At 44.5% G+C, this 27,150-nt stretch overlaps 2 protein-coding genes across 4 annotated transcripts in view; one reads left to right on the plus strand and one right to left on the minus strand.

Annotated features, from left to right (window-relative positions):
- Positions 1–25,025, minus strand: part of LOC126175349 (ubiquitin-conjugating enzyme E2 W) — an 82,167-nt gene extending 57,142 nt beyond the window's left edge. The window contains exons 1-2 of one of the 3 annotated variants that reach the window (XM_049922078.1): positions 24,894–25,025; positions 16,784–16,875 (exon numbers count right to left, since the gene is read on the minus strand). In XM_049922078.1, coding sequence (XP_049778035.1) covers positions 16,784–16,875; positions 24,894–24,917 — 116 coding nt within the window. In that variant the 5' untranslated portion in view covers positions 24,918–25,025. Of the gene's footprint in view, positions 1–16,783; positions 16,876–24,457; positions 24,664–24,816; positions 24,840–24,893 lie in introns of those variants that run through there. The other 2 variants (XM_049922082.1, XM_049922079.1) reach the window with 2 other exon arrangements.
- A 159-nt stretch (positions 25,026–25,184) lies between these two features.
- LOC126175348 (inositol monophosphatase 3) overlaps positions 25,185–27,150 on the plus strand; it is a 40,938-nt gene continuing 38,972 nt past the window's right edge. The window contains exons 1-2 of the mRNA XM_049922077.1: positions 25,185–25,541; positions 25,822–25,975. Coding sequence (XP_049778034.1) covers positions 25,191–25,541; positions 25,822–25,975 — 505 coding nt within the window. The 5' untranslated portion in view covers positions 25,185–25,190. The remainder of the gene's footprint in view (positions 25,542–25,821; positions 25,976–27,150) is intronic.

Consider the following 27,150-nt stretch of genomic DNA (forward strand, 5'->3'; position numbering starts at 1 on the left):
GACTATGGCAGTAACTGAAAGATGCCATGGCATAACATAATTAACAAAAAAATTGTGTTCTTGACTATGGGATTAAAAAATTAAATCACCTATCACTCATCCAGGTCTAGCATGTGGTGGGAGGCTCCCAACCCCAACCATATTTACCTCATCTCAAAAGCAGTTTAAAACATTAGAGCTGCAAATAAACCAGAGTTAGTGACCACAGACACAATACTAAGCAGTGTTCCAGAAGCCGATATCAAAAAATGTCGGTGCCAATGATGAAGGCACACCCGACACCATGATCAGTTCAAGAGCCATTAGTGTATACAAAGGTATTCCGCGAAGTTCCGTGCGAAGGTCGTGAAAGTGAAGGCGATAGAGCGAGGCTGGAGTAGTGTCCTTAGGAAGCAAATGATGGCCAAGGTGAGCACGAACCGCCGCACGAAGCCAAGGTGGTGAAGGGTTCATACCCATCAGGAAAGTGGAAGGCAGTGTGAAGTTAAGCTGCCGGAGCAACAGCCGAAAGCGAACTCCGGGAGGTAACAGAAGAGGGACGTGCCCCATACTGACGATCAAAGGAGTCGTCTAAGAAGGAGGTGTATGATGGGTAGCCACGCATGGCAGACAAATGGCATGCATATCTGCTGAGGAGAAAGTCATGGTGGTAGGACAGAGGTAGTTCGGCAGCTTCTGCGTACAGACTCTCAGCCCGACTAGTATAACAGGCACCAGTCGCCAAACGGATGCCACGGTGGTGCATAGAATGAGACGGCATAAGAGGGATTGATGTGTAGATGCACAAATGAAACAACCATAGTATAGTTTCCAATGGACAAGGGACCAGTACAAATGGAGGAGGGTGGTTTGATCTGCTCTTCAGGAAGTACCACAGAGGATACTTAGGACACTGAGGGACTGCGTACAGCAGGCTGCCAGGTACGACATATGGGAGGACCAAGAAAGTTTACTATTGAGCGTAACCCCCAGGAATTTCGTACTTTCAATGAATGGAAGAGCAACAGGCCCAAGATGTAAAGACGGTGGAAGAAACCAATTGCACCGACAGAAATTCATTCAAACGGTTTTGCCAGTGAAAATTGAAAGCCTCTGTCAATGCTCCACGAGTAAATATGATCAAGACATAGCTGAAGACGAAGCTCAATGAGACAGGTCAGTGGAGAACTGCAATAGATGGCAAAATCGTCAATGAAAAGGAATCAGGAGATACCTGGTGGGAGACAGGCCATAATAGGGTTACTGGCGACAGCAAATAGGATGACACACAGGATGGAACCCTGAGGCACACTATTTTCCTGGATAAAGGTGTCTGACAGTGCAGAACCTACACGTACCTTGACAAGTCGGTCTTTTAAAAATTCCTGATGGAAATGGGGCAGGCAGGCATGGAAGCCTGACTTGTAGAGAGTGCAGAGGATACCAGTCCTCCAGCAGGTATCGTAGGCTTTCTCCAAATCAGAAAACATGGCCACAATCTGAGATTTCCACATAAAACCATTCATGATATGGGTGGACAAAGTGACAAGATGGTCAACTGCAGAACAACACACTCGAAATCCACACTGTGCAGTGGTTAGTAAATTGCAAGGCTGAGCCATCATACCAGCCAAGCATGAATCATATGTTCCATCACCTTGCATACACAGCTGGTGAGAGAAATGAGGCGGCTGCTAGAAGGAAGGTGTTTGTCCTTACCAGGGTTAGGTATGGGTATGACAGTGGGTTCACACCATGGTCTGGGAAACACGCCCTCTGGCCAGATGCAGTTGTATGTATGAAACAGAAGATACTTGCCCATACGAGAAAGGTATTGCAACATCTGAAAGTGAACATCGTCTGGCCCTAGGGTGGAGGATCGGGATGAAGTGAGAGGATGATCTAGCTCCTTCATAGTTAAGGCGACATTGTAGCACTCATGATTCTGAGAAGAGAAGGGTATCGCCCGAGCCTCCTCCGCTCGTTTTCGATAGAGGACGGTGGGCTGATAGTTGGAGGAGCTCAAAATTTGCACAAAATGGCAGCTCAAGGTATTGGAGATAGCAGTAGGGTCCACTATGACATTGTCTGCTACTGTCAGGCCGGAAATTGGGGAATGGACCTTGGTCCCAGAGAGCCGTTGGAGGTTTGCCCACACAACAGAAGAGGGAGTGGAACTGTTGAAAGAACTAGTAAATAAAATCCAGCTAGCTTTTTTGCTATCACGATGACCGCGATGACACTGTGCACGCAACTGTTTATAACGAATGCAGTTTTCCATCGCAGGATGACGGTTACAACTGCGGGGAGCACATCTCCACACGCGAATTGCGTCGCGGCATGCCTCAGTTCACTGAGGGACCATTACATGATGCAGTAAAATGAAGTGTGAGGGATGGAACGTTCTGTGGCGGTACGGATAATGGTTGTAAGATATTCCACTTGGTCATCACAAATGGGGAAATGTTGTTCGTCAAAGGTCGCCAAGGAGGAGTAAAGCCTCCAGTTGGTTTTAGAAAGCTACCATTTGGGTGTGCATGTACGTGGGGTAGGAGTCAGCTAACAGATAGTACACGAGAAATGGTCGCTCGAGTATGTGTCAGAGAGAACAGATCACTCGAGATGATCGGCAAGCTGGGCAGTGCAGAAGGATAGGTCCAAATGGGAATAAGTGTACATGGAGTCTGAAAGAAAAATGGGTGACTCCCGTGTTAAGGCAGATGAGGCTAAAGTTGACTGAGAAGGTCAGCTGAAAGGGCAACTCTTCTAAGAGAAGCCACCAGGTTTGGCAGCGAAAACACGGCAGCCATCAGGCAAGGAATGCTGTTCAATATGTCCTCCATGGACATATGCGAATCCGATGTGAGCATCAGCCATTGAGCTGCTGGTGTAAACCACTTCGTGGCCTCGGTATTTGTCAAGAATCGAGTGGAAGTGGCAGCGGAAAGCCGCGGGGTTAACTGAGTCCTTAGGGCCATGCGAAACGACCAGGCGAAGTTGCGGCCCAGGTGTACGCCATGGAAATGTACATGAATGGACCTCAAATACACGTGGTAAAGGCAAGGACTCCAGTTCAGAAAGAAGGGATCGGACACGTACTGCAATTGGAAGCCGTGACTGGGCCTGTGGGAGGCATCAACTTGAAAGTATGAAGCAACAGGAAATTCTGGATAAAAATCAGGAGTGGGCTTCAGAGACCCCACTCGTATAATGTGGAAAGGATATGATGTCGCCAGGTTGTGTCGTACGCTTTTTGTAAATCAAAAAAGATGGCAACCAGGTGTTGATGTCTGGAAAAGGCTGTTCAGATGGCAAACTCTAGGGACATAAGATTATCATTGGTACAGCGACCATGGCGGAAGCTGCCCTGACATGGAGCCAGTAGGCCATGTGACTCCAGTACCCAACCCAACCGCCAACACACCATACACAGCATATAAAGAATGTTGGTGAGGCTAATGGGCCGATAGCTATCCACATCAAGTGGGTTTTTACCGGGTTTGAGCACCAGAATAATGGTGCTCTCCCGCCACTGCGATGGAAAGTTGCCATCGCACCAGATCTGGTTGAAGATGACAAGAAGATGTCGCTTGTAGTCAGATGATAGATGTTTAATCATTTGACTGTGAATCCGATCTGGTCCAGGAGCTGTTTTGGGGCAATGTGCAAGGGCATTGAGGAGCTCCCACTCAGTAAATTGTGCATTATAGGATTCACTGTGGCATGTAGTAAATGAGAGGACTTTCCCTTCCACCCACCGTTTGAGACAGCGAAAGGCTGGAGGGTAATTCTCCAACACAGAAGCTCGAGCAAAGTGCTCAGCAATCGTGTTTGCAATTTATGTTAACACCAGGAACACCTGTTGCGGTCTGGTACCCGAAAACACGTTTGATCTTTGCCCAGACTTTGGAAGGTGATGCATGGCAACCAATGGTCAAGACATCTCTCTCCCAACACTCCTGCTTAAATCATTTGATAAGTTGGTGAACACGAGCATGGAGCCGTTTAAAGGCTATGAGGTACTGCAGGGAAGAATGCCACTTATGCCACTGTAGAGCTCGTCAATGCTCCTTAATTGCTTCAGCGACTTCTGGAAACCACCAAGGGACTGTCTATCGCCGGAGGCACCCTAAAGAGCGAGGGATCATTTTCTGCCACAGAAACGATTGTAGTCACCTGCTCAACCATCACATTGATGTTCCCGTGTGGGAGGGATTCAACGGTGACAGCAGAGGTGAAAGTTTCCCAGTCTGCCTTGTCTAAAGTCCATCTGGGCAAGTGTACGTGAGCTTGACACCAGGGCAGTGACAGGAACAAGGGGAAGTGGTCACTACCCCACAGGTCGTCATGTGCACCCCAGTGGATAGATGGGAGAAGTCCTGGGCTGTAAACTGATAAATCAATGGCCGAGTAACTACCTTGAGCCACACTGAAATGTGTGGCCCCAGTATTTAAGAGACAGAGGTTGAACTGAGACAATAAAGTTTCGACATCTCTGCCTCGGCCAGTAAGCACGGTGCTACCCCACAAGGGGTTATGGACGTTAAAATCACCCGAAAGTAGGTAAGGTTTAGGGAGTTGATCAATCAGTGCAGCTAATACATTCAGGGGTACTTCACCATCTGGACGAAGAATACATTGCAGACAGTTATTTCCTCAGCTTCATCAAGAAGAGTTTGAAGGGGCGCAGGTTCACTACAGACTGAGTTTAGGACATAAACGCAAACTCTACCTGACTTTCGATTACAGTCACTACAGCTCCTGTAGTATCCCTTATAACTACGGAGGGCAGGGGGGTACATATTGCCAGCAACCAGGTCTCCTGGAGGGCAATGCAGAAAGCAGATGTAAAGCATAACAGTTGCCGTAGCTCAGCCAGGTGGTGGAAATACCACCACAATTCCCCTGGAGGATGGCATCATTGTGAGACTGGGAAGGCATGGAACATTCAATGAGGCAGTTTACGCCTCAGGGTCACCTGCTGCCACTGACTTTTTGCCTGCGCAGTCTATATCCATTTCGTCTGAGGGTCTGGCTAGATCTAGGTCGTCAGTGGACGCCAGAATCTCCACCTCATCCGCAGACGCAAAGCTTCGAGGTAGTGGTGGTGTGGGAGCCATGGCAATTCCCTTGGTATTGGGGGCCTTCTTTTTGGATTTCTCTTGCTGCTCCTTGGGTTTCCCTGGCTGGGAGGACTTCACTGATTCAGTCTCTGGGACTGAGGATGAGTGTGAAACCCTGCGACCAGCTGCTTTTGGGCTCTTCAGCCACTGGAGGGTGTCATCTTTCCCACTAGCAGAAACCTGGGAAGCGAATTACCCAAGAGACCCATTCCTAGCGAGAACAACTGAAGATGTACTCTTCTCTAGCTTAGAAGTGGGGACGGCCATTCCCGATGGTTGGAGGGGTGTTGCTCCCGAAATAGGTGGCGCAGGAGTAACAGGGAGGGAAGTGCTCCCCACCATCAAGGGTTGGAGCTGATGGGGCTAGAACTGTTGTAGCAGCGGCATAAGACGATGTCATGCATACAGGATGTAGGTGTTCAAATTTCTTCTTAGCCTCAGTATAGGTCAGTCGGTCCAGGATCTTGTACTCCATGATTTTCCTTTCTTTCTGGAGAATCTTGCAGTCTGACGAGCAAGGCGAATGGTGCTCTACACAGCTGACACAGACGGGAGGTGTGGCACATGGAGAATTGGGATGCGATGGGTGACGCAATCTCGACATGTGAAGCTGGTAGTACAGCAGGAAGACATATGACCAAACTTCCTACATTTAAAGCACTGCATTGGCGGGGGGATACAGGGTTTTACATCATAGCAGCAGGCCATCACGTTGATCTTCTTGGGTAATGTATCACCCTCGAAAGAAAAGATGAAGGCACTGGTGGCAACCAGATTATCCTTCGAACCCCAGTGGACACGCCAAACGAAATGTGCACCCCGCTGTTCTAAATTGGCGCAGCTCATCGTCGGACTGCAAAAGACAAATATGACCATATTTAAGCTCTTATGGGGTGTGATGGTTACAGAAACATCCACCAGCTTGTCACAAGCAATTAACACCCGTGACTGGATGCTGTTTTGATCCAGACTGATCCAGATCTCATTTTGGGCAAGCCCTCCATCTCCCAAAACTTGTCCTCTAAATGCTCAACAAAAAACTGAGGCTTCATCATCTTAAAAGATTCCCCATCAGCTCTCAAACATACAAGGTACAGGGCCAATAAGAGCTGCTGCCATGCTTAGCCTGACATTTCTCCCATGGTATGGCCAAAGAGGGGAACAATTTGGGATTGTACTTCTGTGCACTGAATTGAGCCCGTGAATGCTTAGAGACTGCTGGTGCTTGACCACCAGCAAGAGATGATGTACTACGCTTCAACCACCCTGATGCCACCCACTCCGACCAGGGGCCCTCCTTTGCTGGAGCCCCAATGCCCCAGGGGGGCCCCTGGCATATGTGGAGGGTTAACGGTGCAGGCATCACCAGAGTGATCCCTATGTGGTCAGGTAGCTACAACCAACAGGGTACTTGGCAGCCCAACCTTAAAGGGCTGGCTACCATGCTGGGTATCAGGTGCAACCAAGCAAACAAGTCCACTACCTTGCAACAGGTCTCAGCACATGATGGACACAATGCACCATGTAAGGTACCCTTCCCAATTGGCTCATTCTTCACGAAAATTTTGAAAATGGAGGCCAAACCCTACAGGGCACCACCACAAGCGCCGAAACGTGAGAGTCGCATCTTACACAGGCGTGAATACCTAGAGCCTATTCTAACCCCTGGACCCACAAGGGGCACACATACGGGCGATGGGCAGCAGCGAGAGGGGTGTGGCGCAACATGGGGATGGGGCGCAAGGGCGAGGTGGGAAGAAGGAGGCGGGAAGAGGGGGGGCAGAAAGGGCTGAGTGAGCCGGAGGGGGTAGGGGGTGAGCGACCGAGAGGAGGTAGGGGGTGAGCGAGCGAGAGAGAGGGGGTAGGGGGGGGTGCACGAGGGGCAGGGTGTGAGTGAGGGTAGGGGTTGGCAGAGGGGTATGGGTGTGGGCGGGGGGGGGAGTGGCAGAGACCGGCGGGGGGGGGGAGGTAGTGGCAGAGACCGGGAGGGGGGGAGTGGCAGAGACGAGGGGGGGGGGTAGTGGCAGAGACCGGCGGGGGGGAGTGGCAGAGACCGGCTGGGGGGGGGAGTGGCAGAGACCGGCGGGGGGGGGAGTGGCAGAGACCGGCGGGGGGGGGAGTGGCAGAGACCGGCGGGGGGGAGTGGCAGAGACCGGCGGGGGGGGGGGAGTGGCAGAGACCGGAGGGGGGGGGAGTGGCAGAGACCGGAGGGGGGGGAGAGACCGGCGGGGGGGAGAGAGACCGGCGGGGGGGAGAGAGACCGGCGGGGGGGAGAGAGACCGGCGGGGGGGAGAGAGACCGGCGGGGGGGAGAGAGACCGGCGGGGGGGAGAGAGACCGGCGGGGGGGAGAGAGACCGGCGGGGGGGAGACACCGGCGGGGTGGGAGAGACCAGTGGGGGGGGGGGACCGGCAAGTGTGTGTGTGGCAGAGGCCGGCGGGGGGGAGTGGCAGAGGCCGGCGGGGGGGGGGGGGGGGAGTGGCAGACTCCGGCGGGGGGGGGGGGAGTGGCAGAGGACGGCGGGGGGGGGGAGTGGCAGAGGACGGCGGGGGGGGGGGGAGTGGCAGGGACCGGCGGGGATGGGGGGGAGTGGCAGGGACCGGCGGGGGCGGAGTGGCAGGGACGGGCGGGGCTTGGGAGTGGCAGGGACCGGCGGGGGCGGAGTGGCAGGGACGGGCGGGGCTTGGGAGTGGCAGAGACCGGCGGGGGGGGGGGAGAGTGGCAGAGACCGGCGGGGGGGGGGAGAGTGGCAGAGTCCGGCGGGGGGGGGAGTGGCAGAGGCAGGTGGGGGGGGGGAGAGTGGCAGAGTCCGGCGGGGGGGGGAGTGGCAGAGAGCGGCGGGGGGGGGTGTGAGTGGCAGAGAGAGGCGTGGGGGGGAGTGGCAGAGAGAGGCAGGGGGGGGGAGGAGTGGCAGAGAGAGGCGGGGTTTTGGGAGAGAGAGGTGGTTGGTTGGTCAGTTTGGAGTGAAATGGGCTATACTGCAACGTCTTCAGTCCGATGAACCACTAAGTGAGGAAGCAAGTGTGGCCATCAAAATAAGGAAGTGAAAGGCAAATTCCGGAAAGGCTAAGTGTAACTAACACAAAAAAGACAGAGATAAAAGGTCAGAAAAAATACAGCACACAGAAAATCGGTCAAGACCTGGCATTAAAATCAAGAAATAAAAACGTCTAAAGAGAATAAAAAGATGGGAAGGGTATAGGTCAGGGTGGGCCACTGATCAAGGCTGACGAGACACCTGGGGCAGAGGGGGTAGGGAGGAGACTGGAGTGCCCCACCAACCCCTCAGGTAATCAATGCAGCCAAAAAGCCCTACCTTTGCAAGCAAAATGTAACACCAGATTAAGTATTAATAGCCCATCAGGAAGATTAAGATGCTGCATCAAATCACCCATGGGTCAGCCAAGTAGGGCTCATGAGAAGTCAACAGAGGATGGAGAATTTCTTTCGATAAGGACACGGGGGAAAATTTCAGGGGGTCATGGTCTCATAAATTGTTTTCAGTTTGGGGAGATCGGGGCAGCCCATTCTGAACTTCCATCTTTCAGCAATCATTGGCATATAAAACAAAGGTCAGTTGTGAGACCCCATTTTCCAGAACTGACATCCTTGTGGCCAGCTCATTCATTTCCCAAAGTCATAACATGACCGGGGGTGCAAATGATAATGACTGTCTATACAGTTTGATGGAGGTCAGAGACAAACTCCTGGATAACAGTAACCAGTGGGTGATTAGGGTAGTACTGGTCCATAGTCTGAAGTCCGCTAAGGAAGTCACTATGGATTAGGATACTCTTGTAAATGCAAGACTGTACATGGCTAAGGACTAGTCATCCATTTAGCAGTGAAGACACTATGGCCATTTGGCTGCAAGTGAAGTTCACTGCACCATGCATGTGTGTATGCAATGACTGTTCATCCATTGACTGTTGAACCATCTGTGAATACCACTTCCCATCTGGATGCATTTCAAGGGCAGGCAAGAATAGGCAGGGAAAAATTTTAAGTTCTATGAATCTTTTGGCCCAAATGAAACTTTGAGACAAATCCGAGGTTGGGGCACAAGCCATGGGGACAGATGCGATTGCTCACTGACCAGAGGCAACAGTTGAGGAAGTTGCAGTTCCAAACAGACACAATGGAGGTGTTGAGAGATTGTAAACCCAGTTCTGGGTCGCTGTTTTGGGAGGTGGAGCTTCCTTCCAGGAAAAAAGACATGGTAGTTGGGATGTTCAGAGATACAGAAAATACATGTAGCATAATTCAGCTGCTGTTACTGGCACTTGATAGGTAATGGAGGGACTCTACTGATAGGCTGTTCACAAGGCTAGTTTTCGACCGACCTCAAAATGATGAATGGTGTCCAGTACCCGCAATAATGAGGGTGATGCTGAACAATAGGCAAGATTCTTATAATCAAGTCGGGACAGAAACAGGGTTTTATAGGAGCCACAAAATGGTAGAGCGATCTGCACCCCAGCTAGTGTTATTGAGGCAGCAAAGTGTCTTGAGGTGTCGCCGGCACTTTAACTTAAGTTGGCGAAGGTGGGGAAGCCACATCAGCCAGGAATCAAAGACCAGCTGCAAACAGTGGTGCGTCTTAGCTACAAAAAATTGACTGGTTAGGTAAACTCTGGGTGTGGGTGGGCAGTATGATGGCGACCGAACAGCATGACACGAGTCTTGGCAGCTGAAACTGAAAGCCATGGGTAACAGCATATGACTGCACCTTTTGTATTGCGTCCTGTGGACACTGCTCAGCATCACCCATGTTGAAGGAGTAACAATGAAAGCAAAAGTCATTGGCCTGTAAGGGGGCAATACCGAAGACCCCACAGCTGCCACTAAACCACTGATGACCAGAAGGAGGGGGGCCGCTCAGCCCAGAGAAATGCAGGAGCCCGTTCTCTAGAATGTTGGGGGTACTGAGTAAAGCACCCAATTGAACATGTGAAGTTCTTGGAGGAGGAAAAAAAAAAAAAAAAGGGGGAGGGGGGGGGGCAGAGACCACACTCATGTTAACATAGTAAGGATGTCGTGTCATGAGCCTTCTGTAGGTAAAAAAAAAAACATAGTGATGAGGTGCTGATGAAGTGCAAAGGCCGTCCGGCTGGTTGACTCCAGCTGAATCAAATTATCAGCAGTGGAGTGGCCTTTGCCGAAACCGCCCTGAGATGCCGCCAAAAGGCACCGAGACTCAAAGAGCCAACACAGCTGCTTGCTCACCATGCAGCTTACAGAGAATGTCGGTAAGGCTGACTGGCTGATAACTATCTATGTCTAGGGGGTTCTTACCCTGTTTCTGTACCGAAACTATCCACTTCCTCACCACTGAGATGGGAACTCGGCCTCATTCCAGATCTGTTTAAAGAGGGCAAGGATCTGACACTGACAATCCACTGAGAGATGTTTCAACATTTAGATTTGGATGTAATCTGGCCCTAGGGCTGCATCAGGGCACTGGGCTAGGGTACTGGAGAGTTCCTACTCAAAGAATGGAGCATTATATGGCTCCAGGTGACAGGTAGTAAGAGAAAAGCACATTCGCACCAGCCTCAGTGTCATGAGCCGAAAGGTGGGGTCATAGTTTTCAGATGCAGATGCGCGAGCATAATGCTCAGCAAAACATTCGGCAATATGTCAGGATCAGTATAAACAGCACCTCTAAAGTACTTGATAGACCTGCAGGGGACTGGAAGCCGTAAAGGTGTCTGATCTTTGCCCATACCTATGATCCAATGATGGAAAGATACCATTCACAGGATTCTTGCTTTTGTTGTTTTATGAGGTAGCAGACATGGGCACAGAGCCCTTTAAAAGTAATGAGGTGCTCCAGTAAAGGGTGCCTCTCATGGAGTTGGAGAGCCTGCCTACGATCTCTAATGCCACAGCAATCTGTGGGATCCACCAGGGCACCATCTTCCAATAGTGGGATTCCTAGGAAGAGGGGATGGCTTGGTTGGCTGCCAAAAGAACAGCTGCTGTTGTATGCTGAACAGCTGCATTGATACTGCCTTGTGGTGGGGAGCTAACGATGACAGCGGTGATGAATACATCCCCATCAGCATTACAGAGAACACATATATGTAGGCATCCAGGGTTGCAATGCTGAGGGAGAGAAAAGATTGTTTAGTGGTCACTGCCACATAGGTCGTCATGGACCTTACAGTGGATAGATGGTAGAATACGAGGGCTGAAAAAGGAAAGGTCATTGGCCACCGAATAAATTCTGTGGGCCACACTGAAGTGCATGTTGGAACCAGAGTTCAAGAGGCAAAGATCAAGCCTTACCAGTAAAGATTCTATGTCTTTACCACACCAAGTGATCACTGTAGCACCAAACAAAGAGTTACGGGCTTTGAAGTCACCCAAGACAAGGAACGGTGGGGGGAGCTGAGAGAGTAATGTAGACCGTACGTCCTGGGACATGACAGCATAAGAGGGAGATTAACATTACAACGGTAAAATCCTGATGTGTCCTTACCGAAACAGCCACAGCCTCCAAAGGTGTATCTAGAGGCACAAGGTCACTGTATATAGGACCCAGCAGATACGAGGTGTGTTCAAAAAGAAACCGAACTTTTGAAATAGCGCACCAACCATCAAAGAGCGCACTGTGGATACTGAGACCACTTAGCAGCAGGTTTAGACAGCTAACTGCAATTTGCCTCGTGTCACTTGGACAATTAGCCGCTGAAGTAAGTAAGTGTACAGCCTGCTCGTCGGATTAGTGCAATGAAGGAACTTGAAGAACAAAGTGTATGTGTGAAGTTTTGCTACAAACTTTGCAAAACTTTCACAGAGACATTTCAAATGCTTAGCCAAGCATACAGGGAGGGCTGTGCGAGTTGCATGTAGTGCTACAAGCAGTTTAAACATTTTCAATAGGGCAGAATGTCGGTCTGTGCCAATTCCAAGTCTGGACGCCCATCCACAACAACAGATCACGGCTATGTGGATAGCATTTGTGCTGTGATTCACGGAAATCATCATTTAACAATTTGGGAAGTTGCTGAAGAGGTCGGCTTCAGTGAAGGATTATGCCACCAAGCTTTGAGTGAAAAACTGTAGATGCATCATGTCAGTGCAAAATTCATACCACGTTTGTTGACAAGATCAGAAACACATCCATGTTGAAATGTGCGAGGAACTGCTTGCCACTGTTAACGACAATAAAAACTTTCTTGAGAACATCGTAACAGGCGTAGAGACGTGGGTGTGATGAAAAACCTGCGCACTATCCGACAAAAGGTGGTCCAGGAGGCATTCCAAACCTGGAAGACACAATGGGGATGGTATACTGTCAGTAGAGGGGACTATTTTGAAAGGGACAGTGCTTAAAATGTTAATAAGCAATAAAGCTAATACAGCAAAAGTTCAGTTTCTTTTTAAACACACCTTGTACATAAAAACTCCACCTGATACCCTCTCACAGTCGGTATGATTCTTAAAATAATCTCAGTGGCCATGAAGGGCAGGGGTCAGAGTTGCTGGATGGCGATACAGAATACAGTGTAAGTGCTTAAAAGCTGCCATAGCTCAGCCAGTTGGTGGAAAAAATCTTTTGTAGTTCCACTGTCTGTTTACTGTAGGGGCATGAAGCGACCATGGAGGGAAGGCGGAGGGGGGGGGGGGGGAGGCATGACCCAGGGTCATGTGCTACCACCTGTTGAGATGTCAGAGGATCCCACTGACACAGGTTCTGCAGCACACCGCCTGGGGAGATCTGGTGCCTCAGGGGCCACTGGGATTGCCACATTAGGCACAGGGTCATGGGGGCCACCAGAGTTTCCTTCATCTCAGAGGACTACTTCTTGTCCTCCTCCTCCTCATAAGATGGGGACTGAAAAGGTCCCTTTCAGGGACCGAGGAAGAACGAGAAGCCCACAGCCAGCAGCCTGTGGTTCCTTCAGTCACTGGCTCCTGTCTGGCTATAGAGCAGTATAAACCATGGGAGGTAGAGGCCCTCTGGACCTCTTCTTAGCTAGAGAAGCCAGAGGAGGATGACACCTCCAGCTACGGGATGGGGACCAGAATCCCCGGCAGGTGGGGAGTCAATGCTCCTAAAGCGAGTGCAGTTTAAGCACCAGAGGGGCCTTCAGCCATAGGGGGGGGGGGGGGGGGGGGAGATATTAGCGGGCAGCTTTGAGGGCTCACTGTAAGAGGGGCAACAGATGAAAGCACTGTAAAAAGCTATAGCATACGACCGAGTCATTTGTATGGGATTAAGACACTCCTACTTTTTTCTGGCCTCTTGATATGTGAGCTTGTCCAGAGTCTTATACTCTTGGATTTTCTTTTTACAGTTAAAGATGGAGCATTCTGGTGAACAGAGAGAGTGGAGCTCACTGAGGTTTACACAGGTGGGGGACGGGCATATGGAATGTTCAAGTGCAGAAGACGTCCACAATCCCTGCAGACAGGGTTGCTGGCACAATGGGAAGACATAAGTCAGAAGTTTGTACATCCAAAGTGTTTCATAGGAGGAGGAAGATAAGGTTTCACATCACACTGGTAGACCATCACCTTGACCTTCTCAGGCAACTTATCACCCTCAAATGCCAATATGAAGGCCCCAGTACCATCTCTGTTTTCTCTTGGTCCCCAATGGACACGACAGATGAAGCGCACACCCTAGCTCTCTAAGTTGGCCCACAGCTAATTGTCATATTGTCAAAGATCACAGTGAAAGACGATGCCCTGGGCCTTATTGAGACACTCGTGGGGAGTGACACGTCACAGGAATGTTACCCAACTTTTCACAAGAGAGCAGTGCCTGTGACTGGGCAGGAGACAACATTTTAATCAGGAGGGAACCACCAGTTATCTTTGAGGTAGCTGCTACTTCCCATTATTTGCCCTAAACAAAAAGTAAAGATTTTGTTGCCAAAAAGGTGTCCTCGTCAGTCCTGGTACAAATGTGGTATTGGGGGGAGGATTTTGCCCCTTGTCATCTAGTCCTGTGTTCCTCCCACAGTGTTGCCAGGGAAGGGAACACAATGGAATCGTACTCCGTTGCATCATACGAGGCATTTCCAAGCGGAGACAGTGCTTGGGAAATGTGACAACCAGCAGGAGAAAGTTTAAGTCGCTTCATGTGCGAACTATCTGCCATGGTGTCACCCACTCTGAATGGGGGCACTCCCCAAGGGTGCCACCCAGCCACAGCAATGGCTACTTGGCCAGTAATCCACTGCCGGGATTCCGCGTGCCCCTGTCATGATGGGCACATACCGTATTTACTCGAATCTAAGACGCACTCGAATCTAAGCCGCACCCGAAAAATGAGACTCGAAATCGAGGAAAAAAATTTTCCCGAATCTAAGCCGCACCTGAAATTTGAGACTCGAAATTCAAGGGGAGAGAAAAGTTTTAGGCCGCACCTCCAAATCAAAACAAAGTTGGTCCATTGTAATACGAGACACAATTTAGGTCGAATGAATGACGATACAGCTACAGGAGTTTGGTTCGAGTCGTAAGCTTAACAGTTAAGTTTTACCAGGTAGCCATTGCTATACGTCAGGCGCTCCGTCCATATTTATACGGGTACCCTTCCTTTTCACGTGCTTCGTCTGGTTTGAATCGATTGCTTATTTTGCTTTGATCTGATAAGTGCCGTTTTCTTTGTTATAGGTGTTAACGTCACTCTGAGCTGAAAATGCATTACTGTACTGTGTCATGCATTGTTTGTCTCATTCTGATAGTGCGTGTTTACGGCCTGTCGCCGCGCGCGGCATGGCTTGCTTTTGTGCGCGCTACCGCCACTTACAATTAAAAAAAAAAAGAGAGGAATCGTCTCACTAGCGAAACAATGGCAAGAGACTGCTATTTGTTGTTACTTACACTGCTTTCTTTGATAATGATCAACAAGAACCAAATAATAGACTACATATGATAGAATATGTTCTGAACGAGAGTTAGGCGAAAATTTTTCTCCGTTTGAAAATCTTTGCGGCCGCTTCTCTAGTACGTCAAATTCTGCACAGGAATTAGTCATCTTAGATTTAAAAATCTAATCAGTTGCCGTGCTTAATTTCTGACTGTATCACTATTAGGCATAAGAAAAATACGAATGTAAACATGACACGATACGTATATTCTTCCGCGTTTGCTGTTGTCTCACTCTAGTTTCGTAGTTTATTAGGCAGATAGGATTTAAATGAAATAGCAGCAAACACGAAAGAATACGTGGCATAATGTTTACATTCATATTATTCTTATGGTGAAGAGAATACTGCATGTGATTCACATTTCGTCAGGTTCCTATTAGCAACCACCTCTTCTCACAGGTAGTAAAAAATTCAACACGTAGAGTTGGCCATACTGACAAACATCCCAAACAGTCTCGCCAGTCGGATTTTCGTAGTACATTGAAATTCTGCTACATTCGAAGATGAACAATACGGAATTTGTATTTACTTCGTTGGATAATGTACGAAAATGCAGTGGTCGAAACTCGGGGCGGAGAAAAAAGCTCGTCTTCCACCTTTTTTTTTTTTTTTTTTTTTAATTTATTTACTGACGCAGAGATTTTGGCGCCAGTATTTATCTCTGTGCCTACAAAGCATCCCCTTGTAGTGCTACATATATTCGACGGCAGAAGTTAGTTGTGGCGGCACCTACCAACATTTTTCAGAACTTCCGCTTGCTTTGCACTTGATTCTAAGCCGCAGGCGGTTTTTTGGATTACAAAAACCGGAAAAAAAGTGCGGCTTAGATTCGAGTAAATACGGTACTTCATGGCATATATGGGGGGAGTACAGTGGAGGCACCTACAGTATGAGCCCTGCACGTCAGGAGGCTACCATCGTGCAGGTTCTTGACAACCCTTCCCTCCCAATCACACAATGAGATGGCTACCATGCCAGGATTTGGGTGCATGACAACCAGAAGGAAGGGTGCCAGGGTGGAAGGTCATAGAGACAGAACACACACCACAGTGCGCAACCTTCACTGCACGATACACACTAATGTAAAATGTGGAAAAAATGGTAGGTGAAACCCAATAATGGGCACAATATAATGGTTAATGGAAGGTGAAGAGTGAAACTGGAAATCAAGTCCAAAATCATGAACAAAGTCCACGATGTGTCTGCACCAAAAGGACCATCTGATTGAAAGTAAGAGCTGGTAAGAGATGGTCTAAGTGTAGGTTTGCAGCAAAGAAAGAGGATGCAGTGCTGCAAAGGCTGGGGCACCATAGTAAGTGAGTGGGGAGGGGAGAGGAGCGGAGCAGAGGGGAGAGGAGGGCAGGGGAGGGGAGGGGAGGGGAGGGGGAGTTTGGTGGCAGCTCACAGAGAAAAAATAAGTGGTCATTTTCCACCATACTGATGAGCAGACGAGATGAAACGAAGTGATTTTTTATGTTAGAAAGGATAATATCACAATATATGTTGTGAGAGTTTTAAATCAGCAGTGTGTAGATTATTTAAACATTTCATTCGCTAATATAAAAAACTTGTAATTTGCACAAAGAAGAGAAGTTAAGAATACAGATCTCATGACAGAAGAGAAATGAATGTGATAGAAGATTACCTAGCAACTGGGAACAGTTTTTTCTACTTTTAAAAGTGGCTACTGGAAGTTCTTGGAATTGCATCTCTTGAAGAGAAGTACTGGGTTGTTGTAATAACTCCTCATGAAGTGTATTTTTGTTTTGTATTTTAATACATTTGAACTTACTGATTGAGGTTCTGTCCTGCTCCTTCAGCATCTACAGTAACTCCTGGAGGGGGCTCTTTCATAAGTGACATAAGTTCTTTCTGAAGGCGTCTCTGAAACAGAAGATGGGAGTCAACTTTAGATATTTTCTTAACAGTTTTTAAGACACATGATGAAAGTTAAGAAATTAATCATCACTCATACAGTATAAATAATATAAAAACAGAAAAATGGTTCTAACTATTAAAAATTGATTGTTTTACGTGGCTTCCCCAATTTGAGAAAGCCTGGTCCAAAAGATGGCATGTGAAAGTCAAATTTCTTATCCACCAGACTTCTGCCTCTATGAAGACTTCCATGTGCCTGCTAATCACTACTTCCCATATAAATATGGCAGGGAAGTCCTTCATGGAATATCACTACTTCCTGTGTTGCTGCAAACAAACAACGTTCTTGTCATCTGCATGTTTCATTTAATACCTCTAAATTCTTCACTATAATCCTCATTTTGCTTGGCTGTCTACATTTAACATCATGGGTGCCAGCTTGATAGAATTTTAAAATTTTGTTGATGAATAGAAAACTGTAGCACCTATAGGAGAACATGGAATAGTTGCCACATACGACCAATAGAATCACAACTAAATGACTGAAATTTGAAAAATTTGGACAAATCACTGCTACGAAAAGCATATTTTATGACACAACATAGATCTGAACTAAGAGCTTCCACACTTCAAAACATGGAATTGAATGTCTATTAATGAGACATTTTTGCCAATATATTTCTGTTCATACTAGCAGTCAAGTGACAAAAAGTGAAATGTCTGATAAGTGATGTGACAAACAAGTAGATCAAGCTTGTAGCATCACAAATATTGCATTGAGACTGACTATTCTGTAGTATGCAGACTATTCTACATAAATATATACTCTGCAAGCCACCTTAAAGTGTTGGTGGAGGGTATTTCTAGCACCACTATCTGTTCTTTCCTTACCGTGTTCCAGTTATGAATGGCATGCAGGAAGGTTTATTGTCAGTAAACATCAGTATTAGTTATAATTTCTCATGTTTCATATTGTGGTCATTTTGCAAGGAAGTAATATGACTGCCTAACTTTTCCCAAAACATGCTTTCTATGAATTTCAATAGGGAAACTCTCTGAGAAGCACAATTCCCCTCTTGTAGAGTCTCCCACTGGAGTTTGTTGAACATTTCCACAACATTCTTGCAACTACTACATGATTCAGTGACATAATGTTCTAGTCTTCATTGGATGTTGTCTATCTCTATTGATCCAACCCGTGAAGGGCCCCAGACTGGTGAACAATACATAAGAGTGGTTGAACACGTGTTTTATTTGATGAAGATTATTGCTACAAATCTTAGTCTGGCATGTTTTCTGACTACCTGTTTTATGTGGTCATTCCGACTCAACTGCCAATTCCTACAACAATCAAAAATTCTCTGCAGCTCTTTCAGTTCGCTATAGTCTTCTGGTGTTGCTACCTTCTTAAAGACAACAGCATCATCTGCAAAAAGCCTCACAGAGCTTCTGATATTATTCACAACATTAGCCAACATGTACAAAGTGTACATAAAGTCTGGGAACACTTTCAATCATTTATTGCACAAGAACCAAACATTGTTTAGATATCATACACATGTCCAACATGTACAAAGTGTACATAAAGTCTGGGAACACTTTCAATCATTTATTGCACAAGAACCAAACATTGTTTAGATATCATACACATGTCATTTTGAAGAGAAAACCTGAAAGTTTTTTTTTTTTTTTTATGTATACTGCCACAGCGTAGTTTGGTAATTTGTTGATAGTTAGTGCCAGTCGCAAACATCGCAGAATCAGGTGCGGAGCGAGTTTTCTGTGTGTCGGAGTTTGACAAAAACAAGTGTGCTACAGCTGTTCAATGGATGTTTAAACCAAGTATATTAAGAAGCCATCAACAAGGAAGGCCATTTACCATTGGCACAACAATTTTGTTAAGATGGGTTGCTTGTGCCCAGCAAAGAGAAGTGGATGTCCCAGTGTCACTGAAGTGAATGTGGAGTACATACAAGAGACATTCATAAGGAGTCCACAGAAACTGGTGCGTCATACATCCCATGAACTTTAAATGCCTCCAATGACAGTGTGTAAAGTCCTGTGACTTCATCTTTCAGCAGGATGGGACTCCACCCCATTATCATCGTGAAGTTCGTGGGTACCTGAACACAGAGCTGCCGCATCAATGGATCGGCTGTGCTACATAAGGGGACAGCTGTTTCACGAAATTTCCTCCCCAATCACCAGATCTCACTCCGTGTGACTTTTTTCTGTGGGGACAAATTAAAGAGCTGGTGTATGTATCACCTCTACCATGTGATGTAGCAGAGCTCCGGGAGAGAATATGGGAAGCGACTGCCACAGTCGATTATACCATGCTGGGACAGGTATGGCAAGAATTCGATTATCATACTGATATCTGCTGGGTCACTCATAGTTCACATAACAAATGTTTGTGAAAAACACTTTCAGAGTTTCTCTTCGAAATGCAATATGTATCTGTACAATGTTTAGTTCTTGTGCAATAAATAATTGAAAGTGCTCCTGGACTTTATGTACATCCTGTGTATTGTCAATAGTAATAGTCCTACAATCCTTCCCTGGGGTACTATTGAAATTACCTCTGTATTTGTCAATTTTGTTCTGTTGAGTGGCAAGTCGAGTTCTTTCTGCAGTGAAGTTCTGAATCCAGTCATAATTATGGTTAACTATTCAGTGAGCTTGTATTTTTTTCATTAAATGACTGTGTGGGAGCGTAGTAAGTGCCTTTCTGAAGTCAAGAAACATGGCATCAACATGAACACCAATATTTATGTTCCTCTGGATCTCATGGATGAAACAAGTGAGCTGAGTTTCACAACATCTTGTTGTTCTCCAAAAAGTCATAATACATGAACATAAAGTATGTTCCACAATTATAATACATGTTCTGTACAATGATATCCAATGCACAGCAGATAATGACCCCTGACTATGAACCTGGTCAGGAAAATCTTATTTATCTTATGGTAAAATTCACACTTCTGTGTACCACATAAGACAGGCATTACTGTATTTTATGATGTGCAGTTTATAAGTAGTAGCTACACCATACCACTTCCTATTCAATGACACTGGAAGTTTTGGTAAAGGTTCCTCCACAAGTCAGGGTCCAGTACCTTTAATTCTAGCACATCCTTTTTGGTAGCCTCTTTAACTAAATGATATGTGTGAGTTTGTTTCCTGCAATTCTGACATGGCTACACATCTGTAGAATTATGATCTACTTTCCCGTGTTTTAAAGCTAGGAGACAAACCATAATCCAGTGGCTGTTGGGGACAGCTGTAAGTTAAATCTTGTAAACAGCTCAGAGACTTGCTGTAAATAAGAAAGACTTGTGTACGCAGGACAGGAAGACTCCAAAAACTCGACTGTTGTTCACTACCGCATGTGCATGTAGGTATAGACCGTTTGGCCCTTAATACATGACTGATCATTGTAAATGATTTCTAAACTCTGGAATTAGTTCATCACTGAATAGTAATCATAAAATAATTGGGTCTTTTATGTCTTTTGGCCTGAAGCATAAATCTAAATGAAGTTGTTGGCTAGTGACCCTTCATGTAGATGTCCATAATAATACTTGTGAGAGACGATTGAATGAACTCATTAGCGATTTCATCTCAAATCGTACTGGTCAACAGTGAACGTGTCACATCACTATTTCAAAGTTTGCAGGAAAAAATGAAGTTCCACATGACACCTCTTGAAAAGTACAATATTTTGGTTTTCTGACGATTTGTTGAAATGCTACAAAACTCTCTAAATTAGGGTATTTGTGAAAATGTTGTAACGAAAGAGAAAATTGAAAAACTGTAATAAAGAAACCAAAAGTGATAGATATCTGAATTTATTTTCAATTAATACTTTGTTCCCAATACTGTGAGACGTGATTAATATATACACACACTTCTGAACTCTTTTTCATTTTTTGGAAAAATAAACTATGAAAATTTGTAACCTTTCGGAAAATTCAAAATTATAGTTTGAAAATACGGATAGTCACAAGATGTTAACTGTCTTGAGAAATGATAAAATGGAAGGACTGCTGTCAGCTATGACATTAATGCATGAAATTCTTGAACAGTCAAAATATCTGAACATAAAGATGAAAGAATGTGATATTTTTTGGCTATTTAGAAATTATTTTCTCCAAAGCCCCCATCCTAAATGCTCAAAAGTTTCATGGTACATTAGTTGGTCATTGTACTCAGGAAATGTACAATCAGAGTACAAAATGTTAGAAATTTTTTAGGTATACCTAGCTCTACTCTCAAGGTCAAAAAAAAAAAAAAATCATGGACATTTAAATATTTAAACTGACCACTCAATTTTAAGTAAATGTCAGGTAAAACTGGTATTTATGAATCAAAATAATTACTTTACAACATTAAAAAAGAGTGAGAAAATGTACAGTGCGGTCTCTGCCTTTCACACACAGTAACAGGTTGTGTTTAAGGGAGAACAGGTCTTGCAATGTATGTGATATTCTGGTATGCAACCCAGTAGTGACTTGATTGAATTCCTACCACAGGTTTCATAGCAGACCACTCTTTTCTCCTTTTTAAAACAGAAGTCCCTTAATGTACTTTCATTTAGAATTAAGAGTTTCATGTTTGTTACTAATGTTGATGTGGTGTGTACAAATCCAGTAGCATCTCTCAGTTCAACAGTTTCTTGCTGGAGATTAAATCTTGTTGCTAGATATCTACAGAGATCTCCTGCCCCATCACATGCACTTTTTCCATGGCCAATTGCTGAAAATATCAATTTTTTTTTGTCTTAATTCCAGTACTACAGTCTTCACCAAGCTCATAAGGCTGAAAGCAGTTTTTAAAATGAGATGCTACACCATCAGACACATACATGTTTACAAAATGCATGGTCTCTAGATTCTGTGTCATCAATCATCATGCTGACAGCGTAGCATGCATGTGGACTGTCATGAATGAGATCGTCACTGACAATAGCAAAACAGTGTGGTATTTCAAGGAAATGAGCATCCCATGAGAATACTGATATGTGTGATGTGTGCCAGTGGTAACTTTGAATTTCATTCTGCAAAGCAACTGACCAGTTCTCAGCAAAGTCGAAATGAAGAACTAATGTGTGGGTACAGTGACAGGGGCAGGAGCCATAAGGCTGGGGGTAATTATGTCCAATGAAGGCAAAGGTGAGGTGAGAATGGTGGTGTATCGTTGTACAGTATCTGCATCCGAACAAATATGTTTGCCTCGAATGTCAAGGCTGTATGGGAGGGAATGCCCGACATGGAAAGGATGGAAACATCGAAATGTAAGTACTGTTGTTTGTCAGTAGGTTTAATGTGGACAAAAGTGTATAGCTGGCACCTGGTGATGACGAGATCAACAGCAAGGAAAGTGGCATGGGATTCGGCATATGACCACATAAAATTTGAATGGGAGAAGGTATTTGGAGATTCAGGAATTTTAACAGGTCAGTCACACTGTGAGTCCATATGGTAAAGATGTCATGAATTGTACTATACCAAACCAGGGCCTGTAGACTTACGTATCCAATGAAAGTCCCTTTTCAAGCGACCCAGGAAAAGGTCGGCATAGGAAGGGGCCATCCTGGTTCCCATGGTCGTATCCCTGATCTGTTTGTAAGTCTGCCCCTCAAAGGTGAAGTAGTAGTTGGTCAATATAAAAAGTTGATTAAGATGAGTACGAAGGACTTCATGGGTTTGGAATACGGTGGCCTCTGACTGAGGAAATTTTCAGCAGCAGACAGATCATGTACATAGGGATGTTGGTATAGAGGGAGGTGGCATCACTGGTGAAAAACAAGGTGTGTGGAGGGAGTAGGACAGGCACGAATTTCAGACGACCTAGGAAGCGGTTGGTATCTCTGATATAGGAGGGAAGTCTTTGTACTATGGGTTGCAGCTGCTGATCAACTAAGGCAGACATATGTTTGGTGGGTGCTTTGAAGCCAGCAACTATAGGACGACCAGGATGATTGGGTTTGTCGATCTTAGGAAGAAGATGAAAGGTGGGTCTGCGGCATTGGGTGCGGTGAGGCATTGGAGACAAACATATTTGTTCGATGCAGAATCTTTACAGTAATACACCACCATTCTTAGCTCAGTGAAGGAAGTATGCACACATATTTACTGCACTAATTTCAAACTTGTTTCACCATCAGCAGTGTCACAAGAAAGAAGTACACAGCAGAGATGGATCTGATTCTTTTATGTATATGTCAAGAGCCGCAAGATAAATGTTGGTTACAGGAATGTGCAATGTGCCCTGGTGCTGAAATGACAACTGCTGAAGCATTAATGACATAACCTATGCACTGTGTGAGGAAGTAGAGTTGGTGAAGAACACAGTAGAGCCAGAGAAGTTTGTGAAGACATTGGGTCATCAAAGGAAGAGCTCACCTTCATATCTACAACAATGAAAGCAATCAATTTTTGACAAACTAATTTAATTGGATAGATATAATTAGGCCTATGACTTGTGCTTTTTTTCCAAGAAGTGTGCACCTTTTTTTCCTTCAAGGGATCTACAATAGATTATTGTTAGATGAAGGGCTAACTCAGCCGCAAATTCAGTATACAATCTTATAGAGATTCCATTGGGCCCTGGTGCTTTTTTCCCATTTCAATGATTTCAGCTTTTTCTCAATACCACTGACACTATTTCATCCATCTTTTCAGTACTATGAGGAATAAATTGGGGCAATTCTCCAGGTTTTTCCTTTGTAAAAGAACATTTGAAAATTGACTTAAGCATTTCAGTTTTTACTTTGCTACCCTCAATTCCAGTTCTTGTCTCATTCGCTAGGGACTACACACTAACTTTTGTGCCACTAACAGTCTTTACATATGACCAGAATTTCTTTGGGTTCTGTAAAAGATCATAACAGTTACTTGTCAAGAATAATACATATGTTGAAGAAATGTATCACTTTAAGAGTACATAAAAACATAATTTTTTCAGTGTGTTCAAATACATGGTTTAATACAGAGGGTAGCAAAGCAAGAAAATGATATTTTCGTAATTGACAAGAAGGTAGTCAGAGTAATGGCATTGGTAGACATTCTACAAATCTTTTATTCATTAAATACAAGATATTAATGGAAATAATTCATATATTTTTGAGAGTGTTAGTTACATATTTTGGAACTACATAATACAATTTTAACAATCCAAAGACAAGACTATTAGGGCTATATTAGAACTTGTACGCTTCCACCCTTCTCACACACTAAGGGAAAAAAGCAGCCATGTTTATATGAGAAAAAACAGTATAACAAATTATCTAATACACCGACGGTACCTGTGTGACGTAAATTGTTAAGGGAAAAGCCGCAACGCCTCTTTTCGCCAAACCCATTTTATTCGTTAGAAAAACTGCTACAAATAACCAACACAATCATGAATACGCAACAAATATATTATGTAAATTTTCCTATTAAAAATAATCAAAAAGTTAAGCATTCTGACAAAGTCTATTGGACTGAATCTGAGGAATCAAACAATGTCACTATAGCATTCATATTCGTTTGTGTAATTATTCACCCATAACGTATTTACTAACAAACCTATTATGACTCACATTGTTTGCAAAGTTTGCCTGTTACAATATAATGTGTTGCATCACAAACAAATCAGTTCTTACACAGTGCGAAACAGAGCAACACCTGGACGCAATTAGAACTTCGGGCATTTCGCCAACATTTTGAGAAATACGCTTCGAAGCCAAGCACCGATTAACTGGGAGATCATCAATTATTCCCCAACTTCACCAAGGGACACAAACTTGATATCTGCGAGGATTTTTGCACGAAAACATTCCAATAATATTAACCTTAACTTCACTTGTTTTCCCATATGCATCAAACATTCGCTTTTACGACATTCGCAATACATACTAACATTCGGGCAAACAACAAGAATTATAGTAAAATGCAATACCCAATGTTACCAAGTACAATACTTCGTATATCGGAACATCGAGTACGCGCTACTTTAATTGTAAATCACAACAGTACCTCCGACGGTGACATCGACGCCATGCTTCTCCTTCCGGTCAGCTGAGATCTGTGACAGAAGAATTGCCTATCACGCCGCGTTAAGTAAGTTGACGCGTATGCGTGTCATGTGTGATCAGAATTACTGTGAAACGTAACGTTAGACTTCTAGTAGTAAATGGTTTCATCCAGCGAAGTAATTTGTCAAGTGTACCGCCATTGAGTTTTCCATTCAAACTAATAAAATGTTTTTAAACTTTGAAATGAACATTTCAAAACTGATTTCGTTTAATATTTTTTAAGAGATACTACATAACAATGTTTGGTGGGACTGTAAGGCTCAATCCATTAGGAGTATTTATTATTGTGGCCTTGTCGATTTTATTCTTCGTATCATTAAACACGAATCTTCTGAGGTCTTATGACAGCAGTAAAAAAGAACCTACAGTGTCGCAAAACAATATTAGTCTTCGAAAACTCCTTAGTGATTGTATATTGCTGGCAGAAGGAGGAGGTAGAAAAGTTGCTGAAATCAGGAAGGACACTGACATTGGAGAAACAAGCAAAGGAAAAACCAAAGAAGGCGCAAAAAATGTTGTTACGAAAGCAGATTATAATTCCCACTGTGTAATGTATTATGGTTTAAAAGAAGAATATCCGACAATAAAGGTAAATGAGTCTTTTTATGAAAGAAGGGCCAGGAAAAGCAATGACTTAGTTACCAACGGTATAATTAGGTTAACTCACCGAATTTTTGAACAATGAAAAATTTTTATCTGTAGTTAGACTAGATTCATGTTATGTAGTCTACGCATTTTATGGAGCGAATTACTAAGTCTTGGACTTGGCAGGAAATAAATACAGTATAAAATTGTTGGGATAATTTTTGTACAGATATGTCTTTGTAATGGTGCTTAAAATTTTTAAATTCATATTTTATGCGTTACAGGTTATTTCTGAAGAGAAAAACAAAGACTGTACAGGTATCCCTTCGCTTGACAATTCGAAAATCTTAGAAACAGTTCCTTCGAGTGATGAGTATGTTCCTGCAACTGATATTTCCGTCTGGATTGATCCTCTGGATGCTACATTAGAATATACTGGTAAATAAAATTTCCATTTACGTTATCTATTTTCTAGTGGCAGTAGTAAACCTTTCATTGATTTACTGATTTTTATTATGCCACAGTTGATGGTTATGGACAGAATGTGTTACTCTCCCTACTCACAACAAATTTTAACTTTCAGCATAATCTGCAGCATTGCATCAGTCTTGTCACCACAGCCTTAATTCCTAACGAATAATATAAAGACAAAAAATATTTTCAGACTCCTGTTCACTTCCTGTTTTCCTGTGTATAATGTCTTGTGCCACATCATCAGTAAATCATCAGATGAAGCCCATAGAAATCGTAAACAAGGATTTCCACACTCAGCTGAATCTCCATCCACCTAAAACTGACATCAATGTCTTAACAAGTGCACTATGTACTTCTGTCAGTTATAACGAACATACGGTTCTTTTAATTTTGTATGTCTTAGGACAATTTAGTTTAGTAATATAAAAAAATAATTACACATTGTTCATTTAGCCTCTTCACATTTTTCACTGCACACAGTGCCATATACCTGCAGCTGACTCTAGGATAACAACCATGCTGCTACACCTCTGTTAGATTTCCATGTCTTCCTCTCAATCTGTCTGAAAAAGTGGTTTGGCATCTCCTCATGAGTGAGAGACTGAAATTGAAAAGAATGGTGAGGCATTAGCAGGTCTATTATGCACCAGCAATCACCTTTTTTGCACTATTAACCCTGCTTTGAATTCTGGAAGCAATCTTTAACTGTATAGATGCAATATTTAAGAGCTACACTTCGGCTGTCTTTTTAAGTAGCCTAAATGTATTTTTGCTTCTCTCATTTCCGTAGGCAAATTTTCATACAGTCTAATTCTTTGTAAAAGATACTGTTTAAAATTTTTTATGTGTTCTTTCGTGGCAAATGTAAGTCCAAACTAGCTCTTGTGCCACGGTTGTGTGTAGAACTATTTATGACTTTTGTACTAATGTTTTTTTCCACTGTGTACAACAGACTGGTAGATCAGTTCTCTTGGTACAGTAAAAATACCTAGGTTGTTTTTTTTTTTTTTTTTAATTCATGACAGTGAACCCAACTACAACTTTTAATTGTTTCCAGACAGTCCTTTTCTTCAATTGGAAAATTGTTCGTTTTGTGATTTTGATCCCCAGAACAGAACTCCATAGCTAAAAATTGAGTT

The sequence above is a fragment of the Schistocerca cancellata genome, chromosome 3 (assembly GCF_023864275.1).
Source record: "Schistocerca cancellata isolate TAMUIC-IGC-003103 chromosome 3, iqSchCanc2.1, whole genome shotgun sequence".
Lineage (NCBI taxonomy): Eukaryota > Metazoa > Arthropoda > Insecta > Orthoptera > Acrididae > Schistocerca > Schistocerca cancellata.